The sequence below is a fragment of the Abrus precatorius genome, unplaced genomic scaffold (genome assembly GCF_003935025.1).
Source record: "Abrus precatorius isolate BTA unplaced genomic scaffold, Abrus_2018 Scaffold8, whole genome shotgun sequence".
Lineage (NCBI taxonomy): Eukaryota > Viridiplantae > Streptophyta > Magnoliopsida > Fabales > Fabaceae > Abrus > Abrus precatorius.
Window position 1 is genome coordinate 32,545,994 of NW_020874428.1, and position 27,948 is coordinate 32,573,941.

Below are 27,948 nucleotides of genomic sequence, written 5' to 3' on the forward strand. Positions count from 1 at the left end.
TACACCCAAAATTTTCTCTTGAATTTGCAAATGAATCCAATATGCACTTATAAAATAGCTTAAAATATTCAATGACTCTAATTTTTTGGATTACCAACCAAAGCAATGATGTGTAAAATTGAAACTAATATAACTTCTTTCCTTTTTTTTCTGAAAATGATTTATTATATATTATTAACCTCAATTCTTAAAATTAAGTTTAAACATGAATTAATAAATAAAAAATATTAAAAATACATATTTATTAAATTAAAGCTATAAAAGTATAATAAAAATTTATCTTTTTACTAAAATTTTACTATTATTAGTTTATTATCCTCAGCTCCTATGGCTGAGATCAACATTTTTTTTTTATTAGTAAAAGAGTTTCTCTTAAGTCTTTGTTACACACATGTGAAAGCAATATTTAGTTACTCTTTAGTATTTTTCATTGATTATGTATGTATCACAACAATTTGTTGGTCATTACCATTTCTAAATTTAACTATATTTTTTATATTATAATTTAGTAAAATACATTCAAGACGTTCTTAGATAAATAATTTAGTTAAGTGCTTATCCATAAGTTTAATTGTAAAATGTACTAGAAGGCTTTAAAAAAATTACTGAAAGGTCATGATAAAGCATGATAAGCAAATTCAAATGGCATGAATTACTGTAGAATTGGATCATGGAAATATACACTTCCAACGTGATATTATTAGAACGAAAGAATGATGTATACTTCTTAAAGGCATAATTTTTTTTCAGAGTTAGAGACTATTGAGGTATCTCTAAGTTTAAAATTTCTGTTTGTAATTTGTAGGAATTGGTGACCTAATAAAATTTGCACATAGTGAGACTCCCTTTTCTTTTGAATGCTTTGTTTAATTTATACGATTAAAATATAATTTTTAAATGTATTAATAATATGTGTGAAGACATATACTTAAAAAATAAAGTGTTAAATCTACATCTTCACGAATAGCTGTTCTCATAAAGAATTGTTACGATTCATCCATCATGAATTCATTTAATTGTGGGTTATTAATGTCTATTGATCCCCAAATGATGTTTATTCATCCTTTGTTGATCTAAGTCTTTGGTTTATTACTATTTATGTATGTCTTTTTAGTCCTTAATTAATTTTGATCTCTCTGTCTTCTTCTCTGGGGCCGGCGAGGAGGCTGTGGTATATCAGGCATAAGACATATTTTGCAATCGTCGTATGTTGATTAGTCCATGTTGTTTTATTTTATTTAGTTGTCGTAATTTAATAAATTTGACAAGTAAAACCAAAAGACGCCCCCAAATTAGTCTTAATTGTTGTCTCTTTACAGTGTCTGAAATACTAAAATGGTCAACTCAAAATTTTTCAAATTAGAAATATTTTAAATAAAGACTAAAGAAAATTTATCTATGGGTGGTCCAACATGTTACACGTGTACTAAAGCTGGCCAAAATCTGTTAGACAAGAATTTCTCTTGATATGTACCATTAAGTGTGTATCATATGAATTCTTTGGAGTATGTTTGTTTCCATGCTAGTTAAACTACATTTGATAATTGATAGAGGAAGAGAAATTTTATTTTAATAATTTATACTATCACTGAGGAATTAATAATAACGTAGCATGCATTTAATTATGTCGTCTTAGGTATCATCTTAAAATAGTGTTTTACATGATTTTTTTTAAAGAAATAAATCTAGAAGGGAAAAATTAAACAAAAGTTATAAAGAATTAAAATATATTTAAATATAATTTTTTGACAACAATTAAACTCATTTATATATCTGAAATCCCTTGAATGATTGAAATTATAAGTAGATGCATATGAAGGTAAAGTAAATTCAAAGCAAGCGCATCCCAAATTAAAGTTTATAGAATAAGGGGGGGACCACAAGACGGGTGGGTTGACCGAATTGAAGAGCAGCAGCGCCACGTGAATAGTGTTGTTTGTGGGATTCATTTGCTTATTTGACCACAACTCCCACTTCTATGAGTCAAAGACAAAACCAATCACCCCAGCAAAGTAACCCATTCTTTTGATGACAAAAATATTATCATTTAACTTTATTTTCGTAAATTCTTTATTTAAATACAAATATTTGGTAAAGTGAATGGTTTTGAGACTGAAGGCCGATTTTATCATTGGAATAAGCTGGCGTGGGACCTACTCCACCGCATACAGCCACTAGACAAGTTACTCAGATTCTCTGGAGCTGCGCCTTTGACTTTTTTGGTTTCATGGCACCCTTTCAACCCTTGTGCCTATGGAATCTATACTTTTCTTTCAACTTCCATTACATTATATTACATCTCCCTATATTTTTTAGTAATATAAGAACCAAATTCCAACCAATAAATAATAATAGAAAAAAGCATATATATATATATATATATATATATATATATATATATATATATTTCATTAATTTTTTTGTCAAATTTACACAAAAGTCCTTATCGTCTTGTAGACGACTCTTTCGGTCCACAAAAGTCACACCCCACAAAGCAAAAGTTGACTTTGCTTCTTTTCCTCGCTTGCAAGAAGTTCCATTCTTTTTTCTCCCACGGTTACAACTGCAAACTGCAAACGCCAGTTACGAGTGTCGGTATCGGAGTTTGCCAACAGCCGACGTCGTTTAAATAGCCTGAGAGGTAAAAGCGGCACCGGTTGCGGGAGTTTGCGGGTGACGGTGTTCTCCGTCGTAGGTAACGATGAGCATGTTGGGGTCGTCTTGGGCTCTCTCCACGTGCTTCCTCGCTGGACACCCCCTCACGCTACTGCACTTATAGTACCCCCTGTCAACACCCATTAATCATTATCAATTTCCATTGAATGTTAAAATATTTAAATTAGTGTGAAAAAATGGCCTCTGATATTTGACTTTAAGGGATTAAAGGTGACGGAGGAGGTAGGAATAGAAAAATTACCGTGGGTAGGGTGATCCCTTGATGGGCTTTTGACCGTACTTTCTCCATGAGTACTCGTCCGCGGGGATATCGGCAACCTTTGAACTTATCGCCGGCACACGAATCATTCGTTTCACTCGGGATTTCCTTTTTTTTTGAAAAATAAAATAAGATATATTAATTTTTTTATATTTGTCTTGTTGAGAATTGTTGAAGGAATGGGTGTTAATTTACCTTCTCTTGGAGCAATGGCAGTGGGCGGAGGAGGAGGCTTTTCCGGCGGAGAGGGTGGCGTCGTGACACCTTTTCCGGTGGGATGAGGAGAGAGGGGGCTTGGCGGCGGCGAGGATGGAGGGGCCAACCTTGCCGTCGGAAACGCTGGCGTCGCCGGTGATGGAGGACATGAAGGAGGAGGTGGTGGTTGAGATGGGAGGGGATATGGTATAGTTGCAGTCCTTATCCTTGTCCTTGGTGTTTGAGAAGCGAGAAATGGATAAATGGGCAGAAGAAGGGTTAAGATTGGGATTTGACTTGACGAGAAGGGGTTTGGCAAAATCAAGAGTGAGGGAGTGAGGTTGAGAAGGAACAGAGGGAGGGGGAGAGGGAGAAGGAGAAGGAGAAGGAGAAGAAGGCGCGCGACGAAAGCGAGCGTGACCGGTGCGATTCAACAGGTTGATGACTTGTTTGAACTTGGAAACCGTGAAGTCGGTGATTTGTGTGCAGTCAAGTTGATTGAGATCGAGACGGTGGTGGCGTGTGGAAGAGGATGGCGCAGAAGAAGAAGATGAAGAAGAAGAAATGAGACGGATTAGATGCTCCATGCTTTTCAACCCCGCAGAAGCTGCTTCCTGTATGGCTATCTGTTCTTCCATTCTCGTATTGGGAAGAGCAACCAGATCTATTGCCATCCAACGTTGGATATGGAGAGGTTTTGATGTTTGGTGTTTGGTTGAGGAAAGAGGAAGAGAAAGAGGTTATAAAAGAAGGGGGTGAGAGAGGAAAGAGATTAGAAAGTCAAACAAGTATCGTCAATCCAAGGGTAGATATTCGTTGGACTTTTTATGCATGCAATTTGAATTAATTAATAAATAATGAGGTAAACCGCACTGCCATTAAAACAAACAAACAATGTTTACTTGGTGGTGGGTCCTACCACTTCTTCGTACGAAAGTGCCCTGCCAACAAAATATTTTATTATAAATTAAAATTAAAAACCCATCACCGCCAAGGCACCAACTCAATTCATTCTTTCATTATTTAATAATAATACGCAGATATTGTAATCTCTACCCTGTTTTGTAACGCATTACCTGTCTTTCATGGTCAACGCACTTGCACGTACTGTACTAGTCTCCCACTTTCCTTAACCCTTCAGTTATATATTCCATTTTAATAATCTTTCATTTCTATCTACTTTAATATTATTAACTACAGTTTTTACCATAAACTTGAATTTTTGCGATCTCTTTATAAGGAAATACAAAATTACATTAAATATTTATTAACTTTAATTTGTAAAAAGCCAGTTTTTTCTTTGTACTTGTGTTGGGTTGGTTCAGAATCCTGTCATTTTCAAGCGCATTCATGCATTAACTACACTGTATTAAGGTTGAAAACAACTTCTAAGATGTTTATTAGCAACCACTTGGTTCTTGTTAATATGATGAGTGTTTTGACTTTGGTGTCCTGCTTATTATACCGAAAGAAAAATCAATCAAAATTTTGTTGGTTATTGGAGCACTGCAATAAATCACATTGGGTTATATTATTTCCTGAATTTGGCTTTTCAAGTTTTTGAAGAACAAGGTTGTTCCTCCAAAATTGAAGAGGTTATTATTATTTTACCAAAAATATGAAGAGGTTGTTTCTTCCTGACTTGTATTAACTTTGCCATTGGTATGTTTGTATAACACGGATCAAAGTGCATTCCAGTGATAAAATACTCCATAGAATAAAAAATATAGTGATCTCCTCGGAAGTTTCGTCCTTTTGTTTATGGTTGACCATCTATCTCGGGTGATGGCAACGGGTACAAAGCAAGTAGCAGCTAATGGAACTTTAATTTTGAATTTTAGCGTGGATTCCCAATACGATGAAAAAAGTAATGCATATAGTTTCAATAAAGTAACAAAGATTACCCAACTTGATTCCTTTTGTTAGGTCAATGGCTAATTTGGTCAGCCACGAGCACCGAGGAATAGAAACATTATCATGGTGTTTACCCTGTTCGAATCTTTTTGTCACTCTAATTCAACGCATATGGGAATAAAATATAAATATTTCTTTTTTGCTAGTTTAAATATGTAAATTAAATCAGAGAAAATAATACACATTTGATTTGATTTGATTTGTCCGGAGAGTTGATATTTGATAGGAATTTATTCTATGACAATATTTCTAAACTATGCTAATAATTAATATATTATTTCCATGTAATTAAAGAAGGCACTAATAATTGAGAGAGAAGAGATGGCATCTACTAACTAGGCAGTACGAGCCAGAGACTCTGGGGTGCTACGCTGATCAGGTGAGGCCAAACGTACAGAATTTCATTAAACAAAACAAAAGTTGGGTTTGACATCTACGTCCTCCTTTTAATATTAATAACAACAATGTGTTCAACGTTTTAGTACACCCACACTGTTGACCATTAGTTCCATACAAACGGAAACAACCTTTTCCTTGTGCTTTCCTCAATTTATGTTTAACATAGACGATCATCCAAAGTCCAACATGTTCCATTATATCATCCAACGGCTACACGCCATGCTCCTTCCCCTAAGATTAGGGATGACATGGGACCACATACATTTGAATACGATATTTTTATATTTATATTTTAAAAAACTATTCACACCTATATTTGTGCGCATAGCTTCTTTGATTTTTATTTTTCCATTTTCTACCAAATCTATCATTCATGCTTGAATTAAACAAAAATATTATTTCACATCTTAATACAAATATATCAAATAAAGATTTTATTTCATTTATATTAAATTTTAAATACAACAAAATAATTAATTATACAATATAGTACCTATCAAATATTTAAAACAAGCACGTAGGTAGTACGTACTAAATGAAATTAGGAGCTGGGAAAAGTCAAAGACGCACAACATATAGATCAGACACTTCGCACGTGTTTGGAAATCAAATTGTTCTTTTATAATTAATTATTTTTTTAAGTTTTCTTAAAAAATTAACGAAAAGAAATAAGCGATTGTTTAATTTCAAAACAGACCAAACCATGCGCTTAGTCAAATCGATACGATTAACTGCTAACCGATACAAAGTTTTTTTCTTGAGCATTTGGTCCTCTGATTATTACACAACACTTCGTGTTTCTTAACAGTTTGTTGGACATTACTTACTTGATAAGCTGAAGCTTTCATTGTGGGATGGTTGTTCTATCTCATTAATGTCAAGACATGCTACAAACTTTCGTAATTATAATAATATTTTCAACTAACTTTTTAATTAAGGGTCATCAACAACATTCAAAATTAAGACCTTTTTATCAGTATGTTTAAGGTAGGATAGCTTTTTCTTTTCTACTTTCTCCGTCCTGTCATTGACTTAAATTGGGAAAAAAAGAGAGGGAAGTTTGAAAAAAATAATTAAAAAACTGTAAAAAAAAATTATGATAATTGTTTCATTAACCATGCGAACACACTTGTAATTATGTTTTCTTAACATTAAAATGTTAAATAAGTTAAATTATTTTTAATTTATTACGTGTAATAATTTAATCAGTTTATACGCAAACTGTCATAAATATCATTACATTAATAATAATAAAGTATCAAAATACAAACTAATAAGACATTAATTAAAAAAAAATCATATATTTTTGCAAAAAGTATATATTGATAAGTTGGAAAAGAGTAAGAGCGAAAGGGATGTTTTGAAGGAATAGCAATTGGATACGAAAGTTGTATTGTTTTAATGTTTTATTTGACAGTGGAAATGTGGGAAGAATGAGAGTAGAAAGATGAAAGGGTTGGCTGTTATTACATGTCAAAATCAATAAGAATGGTGGATTAATTGAAGAATGAACACAACGTTTTTTTAGGCACGAACTAATTCACACATCAACACACACGTAGGATATAAAAAAAATAAAGGCAAAATAGTATTTCAAATGTATTAATTAAATATTTAATATTTTATAAAATATTATTAATATATTTAAATTATAATATTTTATATATTCTTGATGTAGTTTTTAATATATTTTTTTATTAATTATTTAATCGACACTATTAAAAATAACAGATGAAATTTAGGCAGGGAACTAAATGTGACATTTGTTTCCAAACTCATTTTTAAAAATAATAATTTTAGTGCCTATACTTGTTAGATATACTTTAAACTTAACAATTCATTCTTATTATTATTTACATTTAATTGAATCCGTTCGTCTAACATAAGATTTTGAATACGAAACTGGTCTGCTTTTCATTTCTACATTGTGTCTATAACTATGTAAAAGAAATTGTAATTTCAAGTTTGATAAATCACTAGAAACGTTTGAGAAAGTGGGCCTCGTTCTGAACGTTTCTTATTGGACACAGTCACGACGGCCTGAATCATCAATGGAAAGTATCCTCACACAAAAAAAAAAAAGAACATGAGACCAATTGTCAACTAAGAAAGGAAATATTTTTCAGCACCCTCATGTTTTATTACTGTTTCTGAAAATTTTAAATATATTTTAAAAAGATAATTTATAAATATCTTCCAAAATGAAATTTTGAAATAATATATTTTATACCTTTTAAAATTATATTTTTAGATAAGAAAAGGAGGTGAAAAGAAATCCTCTAACAAATACTAAAGTATCAATCCGCATTTTTTTTTCTTTTTTTTTCCTTAGTGTTCATTTTCTAAAATCTTCGATCTAAACCCTTAATTCCATTATTCTTTAACATTTCTACTTTCATTCTCACCTCTCATATTATAAAAAAGGTTATTTTTTCTATAATTTTTATTATTTTTTAATTTAGATTACATTTTTTTTATATATACAAAAAAATCCTACTTGAGTGGAGTGAAACCATTATGAATAACGAAGAAATTTGTGGGTAACATAGCAATAGCTGAGATTTGTGCAGAATGTTTAATTGAATTAAGAAATTTAAAGTCCAGACCTTTCTTGCAATTTGCTATAAATTTTTCTTACTCAAACTCACAAGAACGTTAAAAAATCCCTATTCAAATGGGTCTCTACATTGGAAAGCTACAGAATTTCCCTTTATACCAGAAGTTTCCTCTGAAGAATCATTAGATTTTTTCTCTTGCATAAATCGCATCATCGTTACGTAGAGATGGGTTTAAAATAAAGATATTTTAGATCGTCGTGAACTCGAGTTCACAGTTTAAAATATTTATTTTAAAATGATTAAACACTTGCATATTATAAAATTCATTTTGGGGGTATGTTGCATAAATGGACATCAATCCATTGTAACAAGCTCAAACTACTACCAGATATTGCTAGTTTTCTAATTTTAGTGAATTAACAGTTAGACTGTTAAGTTGTAATTAGTGAGTATTTTTTTAATAGAAAACTGAGTTACTAATAAGAACTCACTAATAATAACCCAATAGTCTAATTACTAATTCACTTACTTGAATTAGAAAAATTAAGGGTGAATTTCTATAAAAGTTTTACAAAAGAAAAAAATTAATATAAATAATTTTTTATAAATTAAAAACAATTTTTTTAAATTTTAGAGAAATTTAAAAAATCTAAAAAAAAAAGGAATATAAGTTATTTTTAAGTTTACATCGTAAAGGCTTCTCTGAAAATTTATGTAAACAGGCCAGGCCAATATCCCAGTATTACTAACAATTAACAGAAAGAATGGTAGATATCATAGATGAACTTTGCTGACAAAAAGAAGAAGAAGAAGAAGAAACAGATAGGCATCAATATTAACCATGCCTTGTACTCAGCTTTTCACACCACCGTTAGCTTCTTTGAAATATGCATAACGAAGTCAGCTAACATTTATGTCTGAATCTTCTTCACATTACTACCATTAAAAATAATAATCCTTTGATAAAAAAATAATACTCTCTCAGAAAGATCTTTGCTGCTACCGCAGATCACTGAATACTGCCTAACTTACATGTGCATGAACGACTACATTGGCGCCGAGTTAGGCTTATAATCAATTACACACATAGTTTCATGGAAAATCCAACCCTATTCTGTCCACATTTAACCCAGTTGAGCTGTTCTTTTTTATTATACTATCTTTACATTATTTTCTTAATCTGGTGAGCTCTTTTTTGTTTATGAAGCTAGAAAACCACATCTAATTAATTAATAACTTTGGTGGCACTCTCTTATATGTGGAAATTTAAATGTTAAAAAACAACCAAGAGAGACTTATCTATAAGAGAGGACTAACGATAAAGATTTCAACCTCTTTGGCTTCAGTATTATTACTCAGTCATGTTTCCTTCTTTCCCAGCTTAAACACTACCTTACCAAACCTTTGACAAACCTCTTTCTGCCTACCTTGACCTATAACCCTGCATTAACCATGATAACTGGTAAGGACATTTATGATGTTTTTGCGGCTATTGTGCCCCTATATGTGGCTATGATACTAGCATATGGCTCAGTTCGGTGGTGGAAAATTTTCACACCAGACCAGTGTTCTGGCATAAACCGCTTTGTTGCTGTGTTTGCAGTTCCTTTACTTTCTTTTCACTTCATCTCCTCCAACAACCCTTATGCTATGAACTACCACTTCATAGCAGCTGATTCTCTTCAAAAAATTGTCATTTTGGGTGCTCTTTTTCTATGGAACACCTTCACAAAACATGGAAGCCTTGACTGGACCATTACCCTCTTCTCACTTTCCACTCTTCCAAACACACTTGTCATGGGAATCCCTCTCTTGAAGGCCATGTATGGAGACTTTTCAGGGAGCCTCATGGTCCAAATTGTGGTCTTGCAAAGTGTCATTTGGTACACTCTCATGCTGTTCATGTTTGAATATAGAGGTGCTAAGCTCCTCATCACAGAGCAGTTCCCTGAGACTGCAGGCTCCATCACTTCCTTCAGGGTTGATTCAGATGTTGTCTCACTCAATGGTAGAGAGCCACTACAAGCTGATGCTGAGATAGGAGAAGATGGAAAACTTCATGTTGTGGTTAAGAGATCAGCTGCTTCTTCTATGATATCTTCTTTCAACAAGTCCCATTTAACTTCTATGACACCTAGAGCTTCAAATCTTACTGGTGTTGAGATCTATTCAGTCCAGTCATCAAGAGAACCAACCCCAAGAGCTTCAAGTTTCAATCAAACAGATTTTTATGCCATGTTTGCAAGCAAAGCACCGAGTCCAAAACATGGCTACACAAATAGTTTCCAAAGTAATGGAATTGGTGATGTTTACTCTTTGCAATCTTCAAAAGGAGCAACACCAAGAACTTCTAATTTTGAAGAGGAGATGTTGAAGATGAATAAGAAGAGGGGAGGGAGGAGCATGAGTGGTGAGTTGTTTAATGGAGGCTTGGTTTCTTCTTACCCTCCTCCGAACCCTATGTTTTCAGGGTCTACTAGTGCTGGTCCCAAAAAGAAAGATAGCAGTGGTGGTGGTGCACCTAACAAAGAGTTACACATGTTTGTTTGGAGTTCAAGTGCATCACCAGTTTCTGAGGGGAATCTGAGGCATGCAGTTAATAGAGCTGCTTCTACTGACTTTGGTACCATTGATCCTTCCAAGGCAACACCACACGAAACTGTTGCCTCAAAAGGTAATCCCAAAGTCACAAATCATAAGTACATCATGCATTCAAGCGCTTTTTGTTTTTGTTCGAGTCTTTACTTAGATATGTTGAACTCTAGTTACAATATGGGGTCTTTTTTTTTAACCTTTTAGACGAGTTTGTACGTAGTTTGATTTTTTTTTTGTTAATTTCTTATTTTTTAAATGATTGTAAAAATGTGTTTTCTTCTGATTTTATTTGGCATATTTTAAAAAATTAATGTACAGTGAAAACAACTTATTTTTATAATTATTTATATAAACAAAAAAAATAAAATTAATTTTTCACTTTTTAGGAACTTCCATTTTCATTGGAGTAGAATTTAATTGCAACCCCTTAATTAAATTTGTTACAAAAGTATTGATATTAATTTGAAATGTCTGATTCTGCATGCAGCTGTTCATGAATTGATAGAGAACATGAGTCCTGGTCGTAGAGGAAGCGGAGAGAGGGAGCTTGAAATGGAGGAAGGAGCCAAATTTCCGACAAGTGGATCTCCATACACTTGCCAGAAGAAGGTGGACATGGAAGAAGGAAATGCAAACAAAAATCAACAGATGCCACCTACAAGTGTCATGACAAGACTCATTCTCATCATGGTTTGGAGGAAACTCATAAGAAATCCCAATACCTACTCCAGTCTTTTGGGACTCATATGGTCTCTCATATCATATAGGCATGTATATATATCCCACCAATATCTTTGCTTTTGTGTCTTTGCCCATGACATAAGCACCCAAAAATTGAATTCTTTTTTATTTTGATCCAAAAAAAAAAAAAAAGTCTATATCACTATCCCATGATTTTCAAAGTGAAAAATATAATTTCTATTGCTGCTACTTCTATTATAATAATAATAATAATAATAAACTAGAGTTTGGCTATTTTCATGGTAACGCCTCTTCTCTCTTTTGGGGAAGAGGGGTTAAAGTATTTATATAATTTTTTTCTTTATTGTCTAGTACCCTTTATCAATATTGGTTTGCTTATGTGCATGCATGCAGGTGGCACATTGAAATGCCTTCTATTGTAAAAGGTTCTATCTCAATACTGTCTGATGCAGGTCTTGGAATGGCCATGTTCAGTCTAGGTGCATGCTTGTCTCGACCCTTCAATATATTTTTTCCCTTTTTCTCCCACTTGTTAACTCTATTATATGTTCTCAAAAACATTTTGGTTGATTATATGGGAATAATTTATAATATATATAATTGATTTATATGTAAACAGGTCTATTCATGGCATTACAACCGAAGATCATCGCGTGTGGAAAATCTGTGGCAGCATTTTCTATGGCAGTTAGGTTCTTGACAGGTCCAGCTGTGATTGCCGCAACTTCAATAGGCACGGGACTCCGTGGAGTTCTTCTGCATGTTGCAATTGTCCAGGTGAAATGAAACCTTTCTTTGTTGATTAACAATTTTTTTACGTCAAAATTTATATAAATTTTTTTTATTAAAAATTATTAGATATTATAGGATAAAATACATTAATAATATCAAATGTTATGAATTTTAATAATTTTTTATGTGTTCAAAGATATTTATGAGAAAAAAGATCAATTATAATCAAAGTCTATTAATATTGTTATTCCTAGTTGTTTATGACGTGGCATTTATTGCAGGCTGCCCTTCCCCAAGGTATCGTTCCCTTTGTGTTCGCCAAAGAATACAATCTCCATGCAGATATACTTAGTACTGCGTAAGTCCCTTTTTTAATTTCTTTCCCCACTTACATCGATTTTTAATGTTATATAAAGATACAAAAGCAAATGATTTTTTCATTTTGAAATAACAAGTATTTTATTTTTTTAATAAAATCTTTTTTATCCTTAATTGTGCAGGGTTATATTTGGAATGCTGATTGCATTGCCCATAACAATACTCTACTACGTGCTTCTTGGACTCTAGTATCCTGGAAGGCAAAAGCAATTGAAAAGAAGTTTGATGCAGTTACTGTACGTACTAAGTAAATCAAAGTCAAGGTCAAGCAAAATGAATGAAAGGAAATGTAGAAGATATTGGATTTTAGAAAAGAAAAGAGAAATTATATATAGTATAGTAGAATGCTATATATATTAATTTATTATGATTCATATGAGAGTTTGGGTTTGATTAGATCTAAATTCCAGCCCACTCTTCATTCTCTCAATTTGTTAATGGAAAAATCTTTTAGTTAGGTAGGAAAGCAAGAGATTACAACCTGTGAGGCGCCACGCCTGAGGAATCAAATATTTTTATGTTATTTTTGGTAACACTGATATCAATGTAGCAAGTTGCTTGTTTTTAACTCTTTCGTGGCATGTTGATATCAAATCCAGTCTTGAAATTTATACACTTCTGCATTGTTATTTACTCCCTACATTGAACTTTGGGACCTCCCTAATGAGCTCAACTAAATGCTTCCTTCCAACCTTCCAGAAAAGAAACACGTTGAGTATTAATTTGAGATTTTAATTGTCGACAAAGTTGACTTTTAAAATTGCTTCCTTGATATTAAAACAAATACTGTAGTAATAAAGTTTGCTCAGAAAAAAAAAATCTTATCAATTTAACATAAGAATTTCAAGTGGAGATTTGAACGAGAAAGGGTAATCTTCACATAATATATCAGGCTTGGCTTATACTATTTCTATATTCAGAATTTTCTTTTATAAATCTTTTGTCAGATAAGCATAATGTTGTATGTATCAAGGAGGCTTAAACGTATGAATATTTTTTTAGGAAAGGAAATAACAGCAGTACTATCTATGCATTAATCTATATTGATAAAATACTCCAGAATATGAAAGTAAATAAAATCCATTTCTACCATGGTAATGTAATTGGCTTTTCAATAAACTTTTATTTTTTGTATGAATGCTAGAGTATATCTCAACTACGTTGTAGTCAATAAGTAGAAGATCAAAAGCAGGGTGGTTCCAGTGCATCGTTCCGCTGGTTTCCTTTTTAAAAATTGTTACTCTCCTTGGGATCTTGTTCAACATTACTGAACGTTCCATGTGACTTACGGATGAAAGTAAATAAAATCCATTTCTACCATGGTAATGTAATTGGCTTTTCAATAAACTTTTATTTTTTGTATGAATGCTAGAGTATATCTCAACTACGTTGTAGTCAATAAGTAGAAGATCAAAAGCAGGGTGGTTCCAGTGCATCGTTCCGCTGGTTTCCTTTTTAAAAATTGTTACTCTCCTTGGGATCTTGTTCAACATTACTGAACGTTCCATGTGACTTACGGATGATAAAGGGTTCTCATTGGAGCAAAATTCTCAAATTCATGTTACCTTGTTATTATAGGCCTAGTATTTGGGATGTTCCAAAAGTTTCATTTCTTAAAGTTTCAAGGAATTGTCTTGTTCTGAGTTACCCAATTCATGTCACAGTTAATTATATCCATTGAATGATGATAAGCCCCGACAACTTTGGCCATTAAAATAATCAACTCAATTTAAATTATACTTATATATAATGCTAATGGACATCAGAGTATGCGACATTAGTAGTATGTGACTACTTAGATGCTAGTACTAATATATATATAAAATTATTCGATTATCAGAAGAACGAAATTAATTTGATATCAATGTTGATGGGAAATCTAATCTCAAGTAAGTTACCATAACGAAAACCCATGTATTCGCCGATTTATTTGACATTAATTGTAAAAGACAAGTTAAAAAAAGGAGCCTGTGGACACAAGTTTGAGCATTACATACTCTGGTTGACCGAAGAAAGTTTCTTGGAAATGATAGACAGCTCTTAAAGTCATGTCAGCTGACAATTTGATTAAATCATAATCCCAAGTAGATACTGATGAATTTATGAGAGGTAATGAACAGAATCATTTATATTTGGAACATCACAAAAATATTCCATTAATCAAACTAATGAGATTAGATCAGAAACATCACATGTGCTTAGGTTCCTTATAATTTCATCTAGATAATATCCTCCTATTAAGATCAATATGTGCGTGTGCCACGATAGAATTTAAGAAACATACACCGTAATGATAGATTAAAAGAAAAATTGGTTTCTATATTAATTTATTTTGAGATTAACATGTTGTATTGGTCTCTGATCACGTGGAAGTCCAAAGGAGTGTCTTGTCTCTTTTTAATTTCCAATGTGGAAGCTAACAGATTGGAATTGGCAGCATTGCACATGAAGGTTGTCCCAGTTTCTGGTGCCTTTCAGACATTTCTTCAAATAAACTAATGAATTGAACAGTTTATGTAAACACTAAAGTGAACATAATGCATCCACTGACAGCAGGAGCTCTGGTCTGCGGGTGTTTGTGTGTGTGAATCAATTTTAGGCTAAGTGATGTGAATTGGATCTTGGTTGTGCTTTGTGCATTAACTGTGTGTTCCATCGTCAACGTCCCATATATCGAATTAGAGTTGAGTTCAGAAACAGCCATATTTCCTTAACAAGTGTCATCATCATGCCCAAGATATTATCATTGGTCTACAAATTCATTTTGCAACTCTCGATTTCAACTACCCTACAGTCAGCAAGATTAATCTAGCCACAAATAATATACTTAGTATATATAAAAAAAGTACTTATAAACCTATTCTTAAGTTTTTATATTGAAACTCATTGGAATGGGTGATTTCTCTTAATGTAAGAATAAATGAATGTGTTCAAGTGAATTTGTTAAAAGCAGTTGTCTTATTTATTCAAATTAACTAAATTGAAAATTGAAGTTTGAAGAATTCTGTATTTATATATAAAAAAATTAATATTAAAAGATGTAATATTTGATGATTGAGATTATAGAGTTATTTGAAATAATGTTGATAGCCATTCTATCATTTAAAATATAACTTCTAAAAATTAAAAAAATAAACTTAGTTCTTTTGAATAATTGAGCATGATTTTAAATTTAACAAATGAGTTTGATTGAATTAAGTAAAGTTTAAATAATTCATAAATTATATATGTAGTAGACTAATGTTTTACTTGACCTTTTTAGTCATATATAGAAATCTTCCGTTTCAATGCCGTTAGTTCTTTCTCCCGAACTACACTATTAGACCCAAAAATCTTAAAACACAGATATTTTATCATTTCAGCTTTACTTCAGCTTTTAGGTCCATTATTTTGACTCTTTAAGTATTTATATTTTAATGCAACATACAAGTTCAAACTCACCCATAAAGGTTATTCACTTTCTGGTGGATCCGTCCTAAAATTACCTACAATTTTTTTTTTTTGCTCATATGAAATTACCCACAATTACATACACAAATCATGCAATCATTTGACCAAAGCTGACTCAATATGAACCTAGGTTTGTCTTAGGGGAGTAAGAAGCCTTCTTTCAAGAAGAGTCACGCATAAATTCTAACTTATCAGGAGCTTATATCAAGATTTTCTTCAAGTAATTTACTTTTTCTTGTGTAGAAAAGGAGGACGCTATATGGATTATTGAAAAAAAAAAACAAAAGAACCAAAGTCACTAAGCAATCTCAGAGAACCAAAAACTAAATAAACCATTATTCCAGAGCATTTGTAGGCTTCAGAACCCATTCTACTTTAAATATACTAAAAGAATGTTAATAGCATATTCTTTTTGGTATACTATTTATTAGAAAGAAAATTTCACGTGAGACATACTAAATTATGTGAATCTCACACATTATTCAGTAAAGTCTAAATAAAATTTTTTCAAATATAAAAAAGTGTTAAAAAAACATATCAAAGAAGATATTAGACCAGTTTTGGGACATAGTACCAAGAAATTTCATACCAACTGACGAGGCCATTTTTACTGAATGAATAATGGGGAATTGCTAGAAATCACGATAGGTGTTTCCTAAAACGGTTTTCGTTAAATTTCTTTGTACTATACAGCAATTTTCAATGTTTCATATTAGAAAGTATTGTTCGGAACTTCCAAAATAGCACATATCACACCGTGAATTGGTGCTTACATGTTGTTTTAAGTTGATTGAACAAGATTTACAAGCAATAAACCAAACCTTGAAAACCAAAGAAAATAATTCAAGATACTAACGTAGTTTGTTCTCCAAAATCACACACACACACATATGTATATGCTAAGAAAAGGCATCGTGCTACAAATTATAAATTAAGACTGCATAGTTCCACTCTTGCTACAAATAAAATTGAGGCCAACCCTCTTTCTCCATAATGAAATGTAGCAAATTGAAAGCCAAATAGTAGTTTTGTTCTGTTACAATTACAAAATGTAACAGTAGCTAAAATTCTAAAAGCCAGAGAAAACTGTAACTCCAGAGAAGAATCCAAGAAAGAATTCATTTACAGATGAATGAGTTCTAACTCGAGCAGCACTTGCCTTGTGCGATAGAACCATGTATCATACTACATGTTTAATATTAAATTATATTTGACATACTACTATCAAGCATCAAAACCAAAATGGTTAGAAGTAATCTACAAAATCATAGAAAAAAAGGAAAAATGCTTAGTTAATAAGTGTCATATAATCTCGTGTAATGATGCAGTGTTGATAATTTTGCTAAACGGATTCTGCATTATAATGTCCGTTATGGGAACTGCCATTTTCTAGGCCAAGTTTAGATTTTGGTAAAAGGGAGGCCTGACGTGGAAAAATCTTCGTTGATTGCTGCTTCAGATTAAGGAAAGTGTAAACAGACATGCCAGCAATAGCTGTGAATGCCCCACAGATACTGATTATCCCAGGATTGGATCCAAAGAGATAATAATTCCCCAGTAAGATAATGCATGTCTTAAACTGCCCAAGAACAACATGCGAGGTGGCGGACGTAGCACTGTAAATTGCAAGGGAAAAAGAGAGGAAATATATTAAGAAACTAACCAGCAAAAGCAAAGTATACCGCAATGTTATATAAATGTAATACCAAAACAGCAACCAAAAATATGCAATTAATAAACTTCATTATTTGGTTTTGCATTTGTAATGCAATGCTATGTCGGGGAACTTTCTAAATCATCTAACATTAATGTTGTCACAAGCTTTTCACACTTATGCAGCTGGCCACATAGTGTTGTTATTACAAGCATAACCATTAAAATATGCAATGTCTACAAACTTTTCTTGAAATTCTTAGCACATATAGGATCACTCTTTTAGTATATAGCAAGAGGATTAGCTAGTTGACTGCCATACTACTCAAATGTGCAACTTCCTTACATAATTTAGCTCATTGATATCGTTGATTTTGCAAGGAATTTAGAACAATCTATGACTTGGGAGTAAATATCAAGCTGAGACTCAACTTATTGGGTCTCTAAAGAGGGATAAGCTATATACTAATTATAACATGTTAATGGCACATAAAGAATATAAAAATAATTGAAATAAATCATATAAGTAGATCATAATAATAGTGATTTGGACCCATGACTTGTTGAAAGGGAAATTCAGCTATATTCACAGAAGAAACAAAATGCAGCCAAAGGCTTTTTGACACAACTCTGTCAGCTGACATATAAAGCTAATTCCTCATCAACAATGAAAAGAGATTCACACCTAACTTTTAAGTTTTGAAATAGTTATTGTGACCAGCATTCTTCACACCCAAGAATAAGTACCATTATGAAAGCTAGCTAAGAAAATTTTAGTGACCTCTTTATGTTTGGCACATTGGAGGTCAGGTCTGTCTGAAATCAACATTAAATTGATAAAAAAGAAAAAAACCTAGTAAAATAATAAATAAGTGGTTCCTCTATCATTCTACCTGAAACTGAAATTGGAATTTTTTTACAGACATATTCAACAATTAAAAAGAATAATGCTTGTCCCTTACCCTAGTGCTAAAGCACCAGACCACTGAAGCAAAAATCCAAGAATAGCTGATGCAAGTATCACTGATGTGTTACTGAAGTTCCAGTCAAAGGAAAGTACACCGGGAGGGTCTAAGCATGGTAACATAGCAGCCAAAAAAATTAAAGTAATAGGTGTTGTTTTCCACATCAACCTGTTGATCAACCCACAAATTAGGCAGTAAAGAGAAAGAAATTTTGTAATGTAAATCAGCTCTAGGAAGTCAGAGAGAAGATCAGAGTAACATAATATTGTTAATGTGTAATTTATTACCTGTTTTTAATAGGTTTATAGCTGTATTATTTTATACCTTATATATATCCAAGCTGTTAGGAAATCTCCTATAATCTCTTCCTTCCCTGTATATCTCCTAGGAAATCTTTTATAATCTCTCCCTTCCTTGTATAACTCCTGCAATCCCTCATCTCCTTGTTAAGCATATATCTTGCTCTCTCATCTCCTTATAAAGCATATATCTTGCTGTCTATTTAAGAAAGAAAGGCCGCAGAAGGCAAACAAGTTTCTCCAAAACAAAAACTCTTGTCATATTGTAAAATGTTTTCTGGTCTCTTGATATCTTGACATGGTATCAGAGCTGCAACTTTGAACCGTGGTCAACTCTTGTATTCTGGTCCATAAAAAAAAGTTATTCTTGTCTTGTGATCTTGAGGGTATCTTCGTGACTTATCTTCTTGGGTGATCTGGAGCAAGCAAAGTGATTTGCAATCAGGTTTTGTTTTAAAGACTGTGCCCTCTGTGCAATTTCCTAGGCTTCTGGTTTTGTTGTTGTTTCCGTCATTACTTCAAGCGTTGAACTTTATTACTCCATCATGTCTTATGATAAGTCTGATTCCTTTCTTGTTCGATTTAATGGAAAAAATTATTTTGCTTGAGAGCTTCAATTCAAATTATTTGTTAAATGGAAATATTTATGGGGTCATATTGATGGAAAAAAAAAAAACAGCACCTACAAGTCCAGAGAATTTGGCAAAATGGAAAATCAAAGATGCCCAAATCATGACCTGGATACTTAGCTCTGTTGAGCCTCACTTTATTCTTAATCTGAGGCCCTATAAAACTGCTAAGAAAATGTGGGATTATTTGAAAAAGGTTTATAATCAAGAAAATACAGCTAGGAGGTTTCAATTGGAATATGAGATGGCCAATTTCACACAAGGGAGTCTCTCAATTGAGGAATATTTTTCTAGTTTTCAAAATCTTTGGACTGAATATTCAAACATTATTTACGCTGGTATCTCTGACGAAGCCCTCTCTGCTGTCCAAAACGTGCACGAGACCAGCAAGAGAGACCAATTCTTGATGAAGTTACGATCTGATTTTGAAGTCATTCATTATAATCTATGAATTGCAACCCAGTACCAGCTTTGGATGCTTGCTTAAATGAACTTCTTTGAGAGGAACAACGCATAGCAACTCAAGCAGCCATGGAACACAAAACCAATACTAGTGCTCCTGTTAATGTGGCCTATGCAGCACAAGGAAGGAATAAGAGCAGAGATATGCGTTCTGTCCAACGCTACAGTTGTAAAGGATTTGGTCATATTGCAAAGGATTGCCCACAAAAATTCTGTAACTACTGCAAGCAGTGAGGGCATATCATCACAGCTTGTCCGATTCGACCTGAAAGGAAGCAAGGAACTGCTTATCATACCTCTTTTGGTGTCTCTAGTTCTACTACATTGCCTTTTTCAACTTCTGTTCCTACACCTTCCGCAAACACACTTACTCCTGAAATGGTACAACAAATGATAATCCTAATTTTCTGCCTTTGGACTCTTAGGTAATCCTAATTTTTCTTCTAAACCTGGGTACCTTGATTCTAGAGCTTCTAACCATATGACCAATTCTTCTGTCTCTTTCCAATGTGCAAAATTATGATGGAAATCAGAAAATTCAAACTGCTAATGGCAACTCTTTGCCTATCAGTGCTATTGGTGATATTTCCCCTTCCTTGATTGATTTTGTGTCTCCCAAAATTTTCACAAATCTTATTTCTGTTGGTCAATTGGTTGATCATGATTATAATGTCCAATTTTCTCGTTCTAGCTGTGCTGTGCAGGATCGAGTGTCCAAGAAGATAATCCTAAAGGGACCTAAAGTGGGACGACTCTTTCCACTACACTTATATTCTTCCACTTATATTCTTCCACAATTTATCCTACCCATCCTTTACTTTCTCTAGTCTGTATTGATGATAGACAAATAAATAAAATGTGGCATAATTGTTTAGGGTACCCAAATTCTCATATACTTAGTACCTTGCTAAAATCTGGTTCATTGGACAATAAAGATTTTTCTGTTCCTTTTGATTGTACTACATGCAAACTTGACAAAAGTAAAGTTTTACCCTTTTCCAATAATGCATCTCGTGAAACCCATTGTTTTGACATTATTCATAGTGATGTTTGGGAGATTTCACTTGTTGTTTTTTATGCATGGTGTAAGTATTTTGTTACTTTCATAGATGACTACAGTCGATTTACTTGGGTATACTTTCTTCGGTCTAAGGCAGAAGTTTTCTCTATTTTTCAACATTTTGTTACACTTCTTGAGACTCGATTCTTTGCCCACATAAAAATCTTAAGATCTGATTCTGGAAGAGAAGATATGTCTAATGAATTTCAAAGTTTTCTTCAAAATCAAGGGATCATATCTCAGCATTCTTGTCCATCCACACCGCAACAAAATGGTGTTGCTGAAAGAAAGAATTGTCACCTTCTCGATGTCGTAAGAACATTTTTGCTTGAATCATCTATTCCTCCTCGGTTTTAGTGTGAAGCACTATCTACTGTTGTTCATTTAATAAATCGGTTACCTTCTCCTACATTACAAAATGTTTCTCCTTTTTTTAAATTGTTTGGGCATGCTCAATAATCTGATCTTCTCACTTTTTGTTGTGTTTATTTTGTGCAACTTCCTACTCATGATCGTAACAAATTTACTACCTAATCTATTAAGTGTGCCTTTTTAGGATATGCTATTACTCAAAAAGAGTATGTTTGTTATGATCCACAATCCCGTCGTATTAGAATTTTCAGGAATGTGATTTTCTTTGAAAATCAATATTTCTTTCCATCGTTTATTGAACCATCATCTTCCTCTTTATCTCTTATGCCACAATTTTCAGATTCTTCACAAGTGTGGAATGGTTCAAGCCTGGTTTTGTGTATGCCAAACGTCGTCAAGATGATCTTGGTTCTCTTCATGATTTTGCCCCAGCACTAGATCTCGTCACTCCTGTCATACCTTTTTATCGGTCCATTCGACCATCTAAACCCCTTGATTGGTATGGTTTTTATACACTTGTATCTCTATCAGCTATCTTGTCTTCTATTTGCATTCTCTCTTGTTATACACAGACTATGGAACATGAATGTTGGAAACAAGCAATGCAAGAAAAACTCCAAGCACTCCAAGTGAATCACACTTGGGACATTGTTTCTTGTCCTCCCATGATCAAACCTATTGGAAGTAAATGGGTTTTCTCTATAAAGCTTCGTTTTGATGGCTCTTTGGACCGCTACAAAGCTTGATTAGTAGCCCTTGGTAATAAACAGGAATATGAGGTTGATTTTGAGGAGACATTTGCTCCTGTTGCCAAAATGACTACAGTTTGGACCATCCTAGCCATTGCTGCTTCTAAATCTTGGCCGCTGCATAAATGGAGTTGAAGAATGCTTTTCTTCACGGTGATCTCAAAGAAGAAATCTACATGAAGCTTCCCTCTGGTATGACTACTTCCTCTCCTAATGATGTTTGTAAACTACAACATTCTCTATATGGGCTTAAACAAGCTCCTCTGGCTTGGTTTGAGAAGTTTTCTACTTCGCTTCTTAACTGTGATTATTTTCTTTTCTTCCACAAGTCTCCCACGGGTATAGTTCTCATCTTGGTGTATGTGGATGATCTAATCATTACAAGAACTGATAATGGGTTGATTACTAAGCTTCAAGCAGTGCTACATGCAACATTCCGCATAAAAGACCTTGGACAACTCACATATTTTTTAAGATTGGAGGTGCATCATTGATCCAATGGCATATTTTTAAACCAACATAAGTACATTCAAGATTTGATCACTTTGGCTGGCTTACTCCTTTAGTTGATACTCCTATGGAAGTAAATGTCAAATACTGGAAACATGAAGGGGATATTTTAGCTGATCCAACTCTCTATCGGCGATTGGTAGGAAGTCTTATCTATCTAACGATAACTTGACCTAACATTTTATATGCCGTTCACCAAGTCAGCCAGTTTATGTCTTCTCCTCGGCATCTTCATTTTGCTGCTATTCGTCGCATTATCCGCTATCTTATAGGGTCCCCTACACGTGGGTTATTCTTTCCTAGAGGCTCACCTTTACATCTTATGGCATATAGCGATGCTGATTGGGCAGGATGTTTGAATACCCGTCGATCTACTACATGTTGGTATATGTTTCTCAGCGGTACATTCATTTCTTGGAAATGTAAGAAGCAGGATCGCATTTCTAAATCTTCTATTAAGGCTGAATATCGTTCAATGTCTTCTGTTTGTTTTGAAATTGTGTGGCTACGCCATCTTTTGGAGGAGCTTGGATTTTCACAGCCTCACTCTACCCCTCTTCATGCTGATAATACAAGTGCTATTCAGATTGCTGCAAATCCTGTGTTCCACAAATGTACCAAGCATATCAAGGTTGATTGTCATTATATCAGGGAAGCCTTGACCAGTAAAGTCATCTCTCTTCCTTACATCTCCACAGATTTTCAAGTAACTGATATCTTTACCAAAGCTATGACTAGATAGCGCCATCAGTTTCTTGTTGGCAAATTGTTGTTGGTTGACTTACCAGCATCAATTTGAGGGGTATGTTAATGTGTAATTTATTACCTGTTTTTAATAGGTTTATAGCTGTATTATTTTATACCTTATATATATCCTAGCTGTTAGGAAATCTCCTATAATCTCTCCCTTCCTTGTATAACTCATGCAATCTCTCATCTCCTTGTAAAGCATATATCTTCTTGTCTATTTAAGAAAGAAAGGCCGCAAAAGGCAAACAAGTTTTTCCAAAACAAAAGCTCTTGTCATATTGTAAAATGTTTTCTGGTCTCTTGATATCTTGACAAATATACAGATTTAATAAATCAGTTATGAATGGCCAAAAGCATAAACAGATGAATTACTCACGCCAAAGCTGTCCAGTTCTCTTGCTGCTGCAGTCTGGACCAGAGGATTTTGTTTACAGCACTAGGTACAATCCATGCTAATGCTACAGAGGCACCAAATACATGGAATTGCAGATCAGTCACTGTAGCCACAGCAACACCAATAGATACCACCGTTAATGCTAAAGCCTGTAAAGTTTCAATTCTTATGGTAAGCGTTCCAATCTAAAATCAAATAGGTTCAAAAATTTTGAATTCTTGAGTCAATTAAAGAGAAAACATTGACTTATAAACAGTATTAAAAATTCCTAGGGAAAACAAGGTGAAACTTGTTTTCAGATACACACACCACTGTGGCCAGACCACTAGAGAGCATAGGCTAACTAATTCAAGCAATGCATTTGACTAGTGACTAGACCCCTTTGTTCAACTACAATCTTGAGCGGCATCCATAGGTCCTCAGAGGCACATATGATGTAACAAGTAATCACTTGAAATCTATCTACATGAGCATTCAGTTATATGCTGAAAACGTAAAGGAGCAATAGAGGTGTCAGGAATCATGAGGGCATTCAATAGATATGCTTTATAAATTGGTCAAGAACTTTGTCTCATAATGGAAGGATTAGATTAGGTGTTTGATGCAAATTTTTTTAGGTTAAAAGTAAAGATGCTCACAGGACTTCATAGAACAAATGTGCATATTTCAAATGAGTTAATTATAGAACCTCTTATTTCTACAAGACCAAGTACATTGTTATTTATCATTATCAAATATACATGCACAGTAAAAGTGAATTCACACTTACCTTGGGCAAAGAAACTTTCTTTCTGAACAATACAAATTCTGCCATAACTATTGAAGGAGTTACTGCAATCTTTGCCATCTGATAGAAACCAATGCTGAACATACATATATTAAATTCAAATTCAGAGTACAAAACAAAAACTTAAATTAAAATATGATAGTTGGGTTACCTATTATACTTCAAGCTGACATTAGCAAGGCCAGTCGATAGAGACATAACAAATCCAAGAGTAAATAAAGCAGACAGCTGAGTTGATTTTGAAGGAGGAGATGTCGGGAGCAAAGAAAATGCATTTAGTACAGCCATTAAGAACCAGCTCACTAAATAGTGAATTAGTGAGAGAAGTATAGGGAATTTGAATTTAACAGTTTGAAGAACCTGAAAGAAAGAACGAAAAAGAAAAGGCCATGAAATCAGCATCTAAAACTGGTAATTTGAAATTTCTATACAAAACACAGCCCAACCAGATAAAATGAAAGGAGTAACCAAACCATTTTGTTCATGAAGATAATACCAACTGCAACCAGAAAATTGAAGGAAAGTGCTGCTGCTGGACCACATGTTCGCTGCTGTTGACGTTTTGCACCTTCAGAGGAACGAAATTCATTATACAGAGAGCCTCTCAAGTCTTCCAGTGCTCTTCCTGCAATGAGCAGTAAAAGAAAGTAGAATCTTAGATTGACACAATAAAGCCATCAAGTATTGCCAAGGAAAATTCACCACCTCAGAGATGCATCAATAAGAAATGAATTTATACAGAGATTGTAATATTCATAGTAAGTATATGGAATTGCAAATGCAACTCTTGAAAAATTGTTAGAACTTAGAATTGAATAAATCATGAATACCAAGAACCAGATATGAAGGAACTTCAAAAGGTGAGCATCTCAAAACTGCACGACATTACAAGATGTTGGCAATCAAGGTACACACACATAAGGCGCCATCCCAACTTAAATAAGTGATTTGTCAAATTTAGAGAAAATTCACATTTTTTTTCAAATGAAAACAGCTTTCACTTTGTTTTCACCCTCATAGATGGGAGAAGAAGTTGATTTAAATTTAACTATTGAAAGTATAGCTGGGAAATTAACTTCTTGCATAAGATTAATGAAAAAACATAATACAGCACATACAATACTAAAAAAGAAAAAGAGAGGTTTCAAGGTTCTCTAACTATGACACAAACATGGGTCTTATAAGCACCAAACAATTAAAAATAAAAACAAATTTGCACGTGCTCACTCTTCACCAACAAAGAATGAAAATTGTTGTAAAAAACGTAATAAGTAAAGTATTTGCGTAGGAAGCAAAAGTAAAATGTCCTGAATCCTCATAAGCAACAAACTTGTGATGGAAGGGGAATAAATAAAATCCGAAGCTACATTGTCTTAGCTTGATAAACCCCAAACTCAGCTAAAAGGAGAAAGCTTCATTCAAATACTTCAGAGCGAAAAAAATCTGAAAAAAAAGAAAAGGGAACGTTGAGTTTAGAGTACCTCTTTCCCCAGCATCGCTATCTTTGCGCTTGAGAATCTTTCGAACATCCTTCCTCAATAAGAAATTAAACATTTTTAGAAGAGGGCATTCCTCAGAATCGAAAGGGTGTGCTCCAAGATTCTGCTGAGGCTGAGAGAGCAAGTAACGGCACTGTTGTGAACTTTGTGAATGAGAAATAGAGAAAAGGGAGATGGACACGTGGATTATGCCGGTGATGGCGGAAAATGCCAGATGTCGGTGACTGATTATGACCCCTTTAATACCTCTCTCATATGACAAGACATCCAGTTTAACGTTGTCCTATGCTTCTTATTCTCATCAGATAAAAACGATGCCGTCTCCATATTCCATTGCTCATTTTTCTTTCGAGGTCAAATAATCACAATCGTAAAAACCCTGCTTGTTGTTTATAACTTTTAGTACTACAAAATTTTGAACTAATGTTAATATAAAGTTAGCTCGTTCTTATGAGTAAACAATTTCTTAAGCAAGAAGTAGATATAGATGATTGATCATTTTCTAAGTTTATTTGTCGAAAGTTGAGTCCCTGACTCGCTAGAAATCTTTTACAGTTGACACTATTTCTTGTATTAAATAAACATGAATTTCATTTATCTGTTAAAACATAAAATATTTTTAAATTTTGTTATGTTTAGTTGTTTTACATTAATTCTAAGAATTGGCTATTTTGTCTGTCTTTTAACCGAAATCATTGCGGACAAAGATGTTAGGTTGGTTCTCCAATTCCGGATATACATTTTAATTATATTCGACAATTTAAATTTAATAATGGTAATAAATGTATTTGGAATATTTTTAAGATATTAATTTAAAAAATTACAAAAGTAATATAAAAAACACTTTTTTTATCATGATTTATGTACTTTTATTGTAATTTTAAATATATTTTTTATTTATTAAATTCTTAGTTAGTGCTCTATAAATATTGGTTAACGATCTCTTAAAGTTAATTCTACTCAGTGCTGAAACAAAAAAGGTTCATAATTAGTATGATGTTTTAGTTTCAATGTGAAGATGGATGGAATTTAGGTGTAACATTTTGGTCTACTTGGTATATATTTTTAATTAAAATTTTATCTCTAGGTAGTCATATATTATAAATATAACAACTTTAATCATATTATTTTTATGAAAAAGATTATTTAAAAATATATTTAATAGTAATTGTATGAATAAAAAAGGTAAAACTATGATTAGAATATTAATCAAATCTTTTTCTCTTGTAGAAGGAAAGTGTTTACACTAAATACTAACAAATAACTAATGCGCTCAACTTCTTATAAAATTTTGATTTCTCCGGGGAAAGTTGTATTGGAGATTTAGCTTTTCAATTTTCAATAATAAGCCAAGTTTATGTGTTTTTTCTTTAAAAAAAATGCAGTTATGAATTCGTTTGAATAGTATTAAATAATTTGTGTAACAGATTTAGTAACATAGAATAGTTATACTATTATTAAAATAATTTGTTTAATGTAGATATAAAAAAAAAAAATTCTCACATCAATATAAATTTAAAATTTTTTACATTTTATCTGATCATTTCATTTAATTTATATTTAATAGGTTATAATTTATTATTTTATTGACTATTAGATGTAAATTAAATGAAATGTTCAGATTAAATATAAAAATTTTTAAATTTATATTAGTATGAAAATATCTATCTATTATAAAAAAATATATAATAAGAGTTTATGTGTAGTGAATTTTTAATAAATATTATAAATTATTACAAAATTTAACACATGAATAATATTTAATGTCATAAATTTGAATAAATTTTATTATTTATTATTTTTTTGTTGAATATCATTGAATATATATTATAATTTTTTTAATGGATGCTTTAAAGATATTAACTGTGTATAAATTAATAAATAATAATTTACAAATTATTAAGATACATTACAAATCACAGAAATGAGTGTCTTTCATGTCTTTCAATATATTTTTGAAT

General features: G+C 32.7%; 3 protein-coding genes across 4 annotated transcripts; 1 reads left to right on the forward strand and 2 right to left on the reverse strand.

The window, feature by feature from the left end:
* Window positions 1–2,401: 2,401 nt before the first annotated feature.
* LOC113846188 (WRKY transcription factor WRKY51-like) lies at window positions 2,402–3,865 on the reverse strand. Its single transcript, XM_027474176.1, has 3 exons — window positions 3,131–3,865; window positions 2,918–3,043; window positions 2,402–2,785 (listed from the first exon to the last, which is right to left on the reverse strand). Exons 1-3 carry the CDS (start codon window positions 3,802–3,804, stop codon window positions 2,626–2,628), a joined length of 960 nt encoding a protein of 319 aa, XP_027329977.1. The 5' UTR covers window positions 3,805–3,865; the 3' UTR covers window positions 2,402–2,625.
* A 5,588-nt stretch (window positions 3,866–9,453) lies between these two features.
* Window positions 9,454–12,597, forward strand: LOC113846416 (auxin efflux carrier component 2). Of its 2 annotated transcripts, none has more exons than XM_027474658.1 (6): window positions 9,454–10,709; window positions 11,178–11,363; window positions 11,692–11,777; window positions 11,918–12,075; window positions 12,312–12,388; window positions 12,531–12,597. In XM_027474658.1, exons 1-6 carry the CDS (start codon window positions 9,454–9,456, stop codon window positions 12,595–12,597), a joined length of 1,830 nt encoding a protein of 609 aa, XP_027330459.1. The 2 variants fall into 2 exon arrangements, with proteins under 2 accessions (XP_027330459.1, XP_027330458.1); XM_027474657.1 differs by having other exon boundaries at window positions 9,454–10,675; window positions 11,084–11,363.
* Window positions 12,598–16,729: 4,132 nt separating this feature from the next.
* On the reverse strand, window positions 16,730–26,154 carry LOC113847179 (nucleotide-sugar uncharacterized transporter 1-like). The gene is made up of 7 exons (XM_027476102.1): window positions 25,970–26,154; window positions 24,962–25,113; window positions 24,640–24,848; window positions 24,471–24,564; window positions 23,684–23,850; window positions 18,474–18,644; window positions 16,730–17,474 (listed from the first exon to the last, which is right to left on the reverse strand). The coding sequence occupies exons 1-7, from the start codon at window positions 26,040–26,042 to the stop codon at window positions 17,201–17,203; spliced, it is 1,140 nt and encodes a 379-aa protein (XP_027331903.1). The 5' UTR covers window positions 26,043–26,154; the 3' UTR covers window positions 16,730–17,200.
* Between the last annotated feature and the right edge of the window lie 1,794 nt (window positions 26,155–27,948).

What these genes read in the sequence shown, in the direction of transcription:
- LOC113846188 (XM_027474176.1), bottom strand. Translation starts at nt 3,804, where the DNA reads ATGGCAATAGATCTGGTTGCTCTTCCCAATACGAGAATGGAAGAACAG. An exon ending in TGCCATTGCTCCAAGAGAAG is followed by an intron (nt 3,044 to 3,130) that starts GTAAATTAACAC and finishes TCAAAAAAAAAG; the next exon opens with GAAATCCCGAGTGAAACGAA. An exon ending in AAGGGATCACCCTACCCACG is followed by an intron (nt 2,786 to 2,917) that starts GTAATTTTTCTA and finishes GGGTGTTGACAG; the next exon opens with GGGGTACTATAAGTGCAGTA.
- LOC113846416 (XM_027474657.1), top strand. Translation starts at nt 9,454, where the DNA reads ATGATAACTGGTAAGGACATTTATGATGTTTTTGCGGCTATTGTGCCC. An exon ending in TGGTCTCTCATATCATATAG is followed by an intron (nt 11,364 to 11,691) that starts GCATGTATATAT and finishes GCATGCATGCAG; the next exon opens with GTGGCACATTGAAATGCCTT. An exon ending in AATGGCCATGTTCAGTCTAG is followed by an intron (nt 11,778 to 11,917) that starts GTGCATGCTTGT and finishes ATATGTAAACAG; the next exon opens with GTCTATTCATGGCATTACAA.
- LOC113847179 (XM_027476102.1), bottom strand. Translation starts at nt 26,042, where the DNA reads ATGTTTAATTTCTTATTGAGGAAGGATGTTCGAAAGATTCTCAAGCGC. An exon ending in TAGCGATGCTGGGGAAAGAG is followed by an intron (nt 25,114 to 25,969) that starts GTACTCTAAACT and finishes TGCTCATTGCAG; the next exon opens with GAAGAGCACTGGAAGACTTG. An exon ending in GTCAGCTTGAAGTATAATAG is followed by an intron (nt 24,565 to 24,639) that starts GTAACCCAACTA and finishes ATGTATGTTCAG; the next exon opens with CATTGGTTTCTATCAGATGG.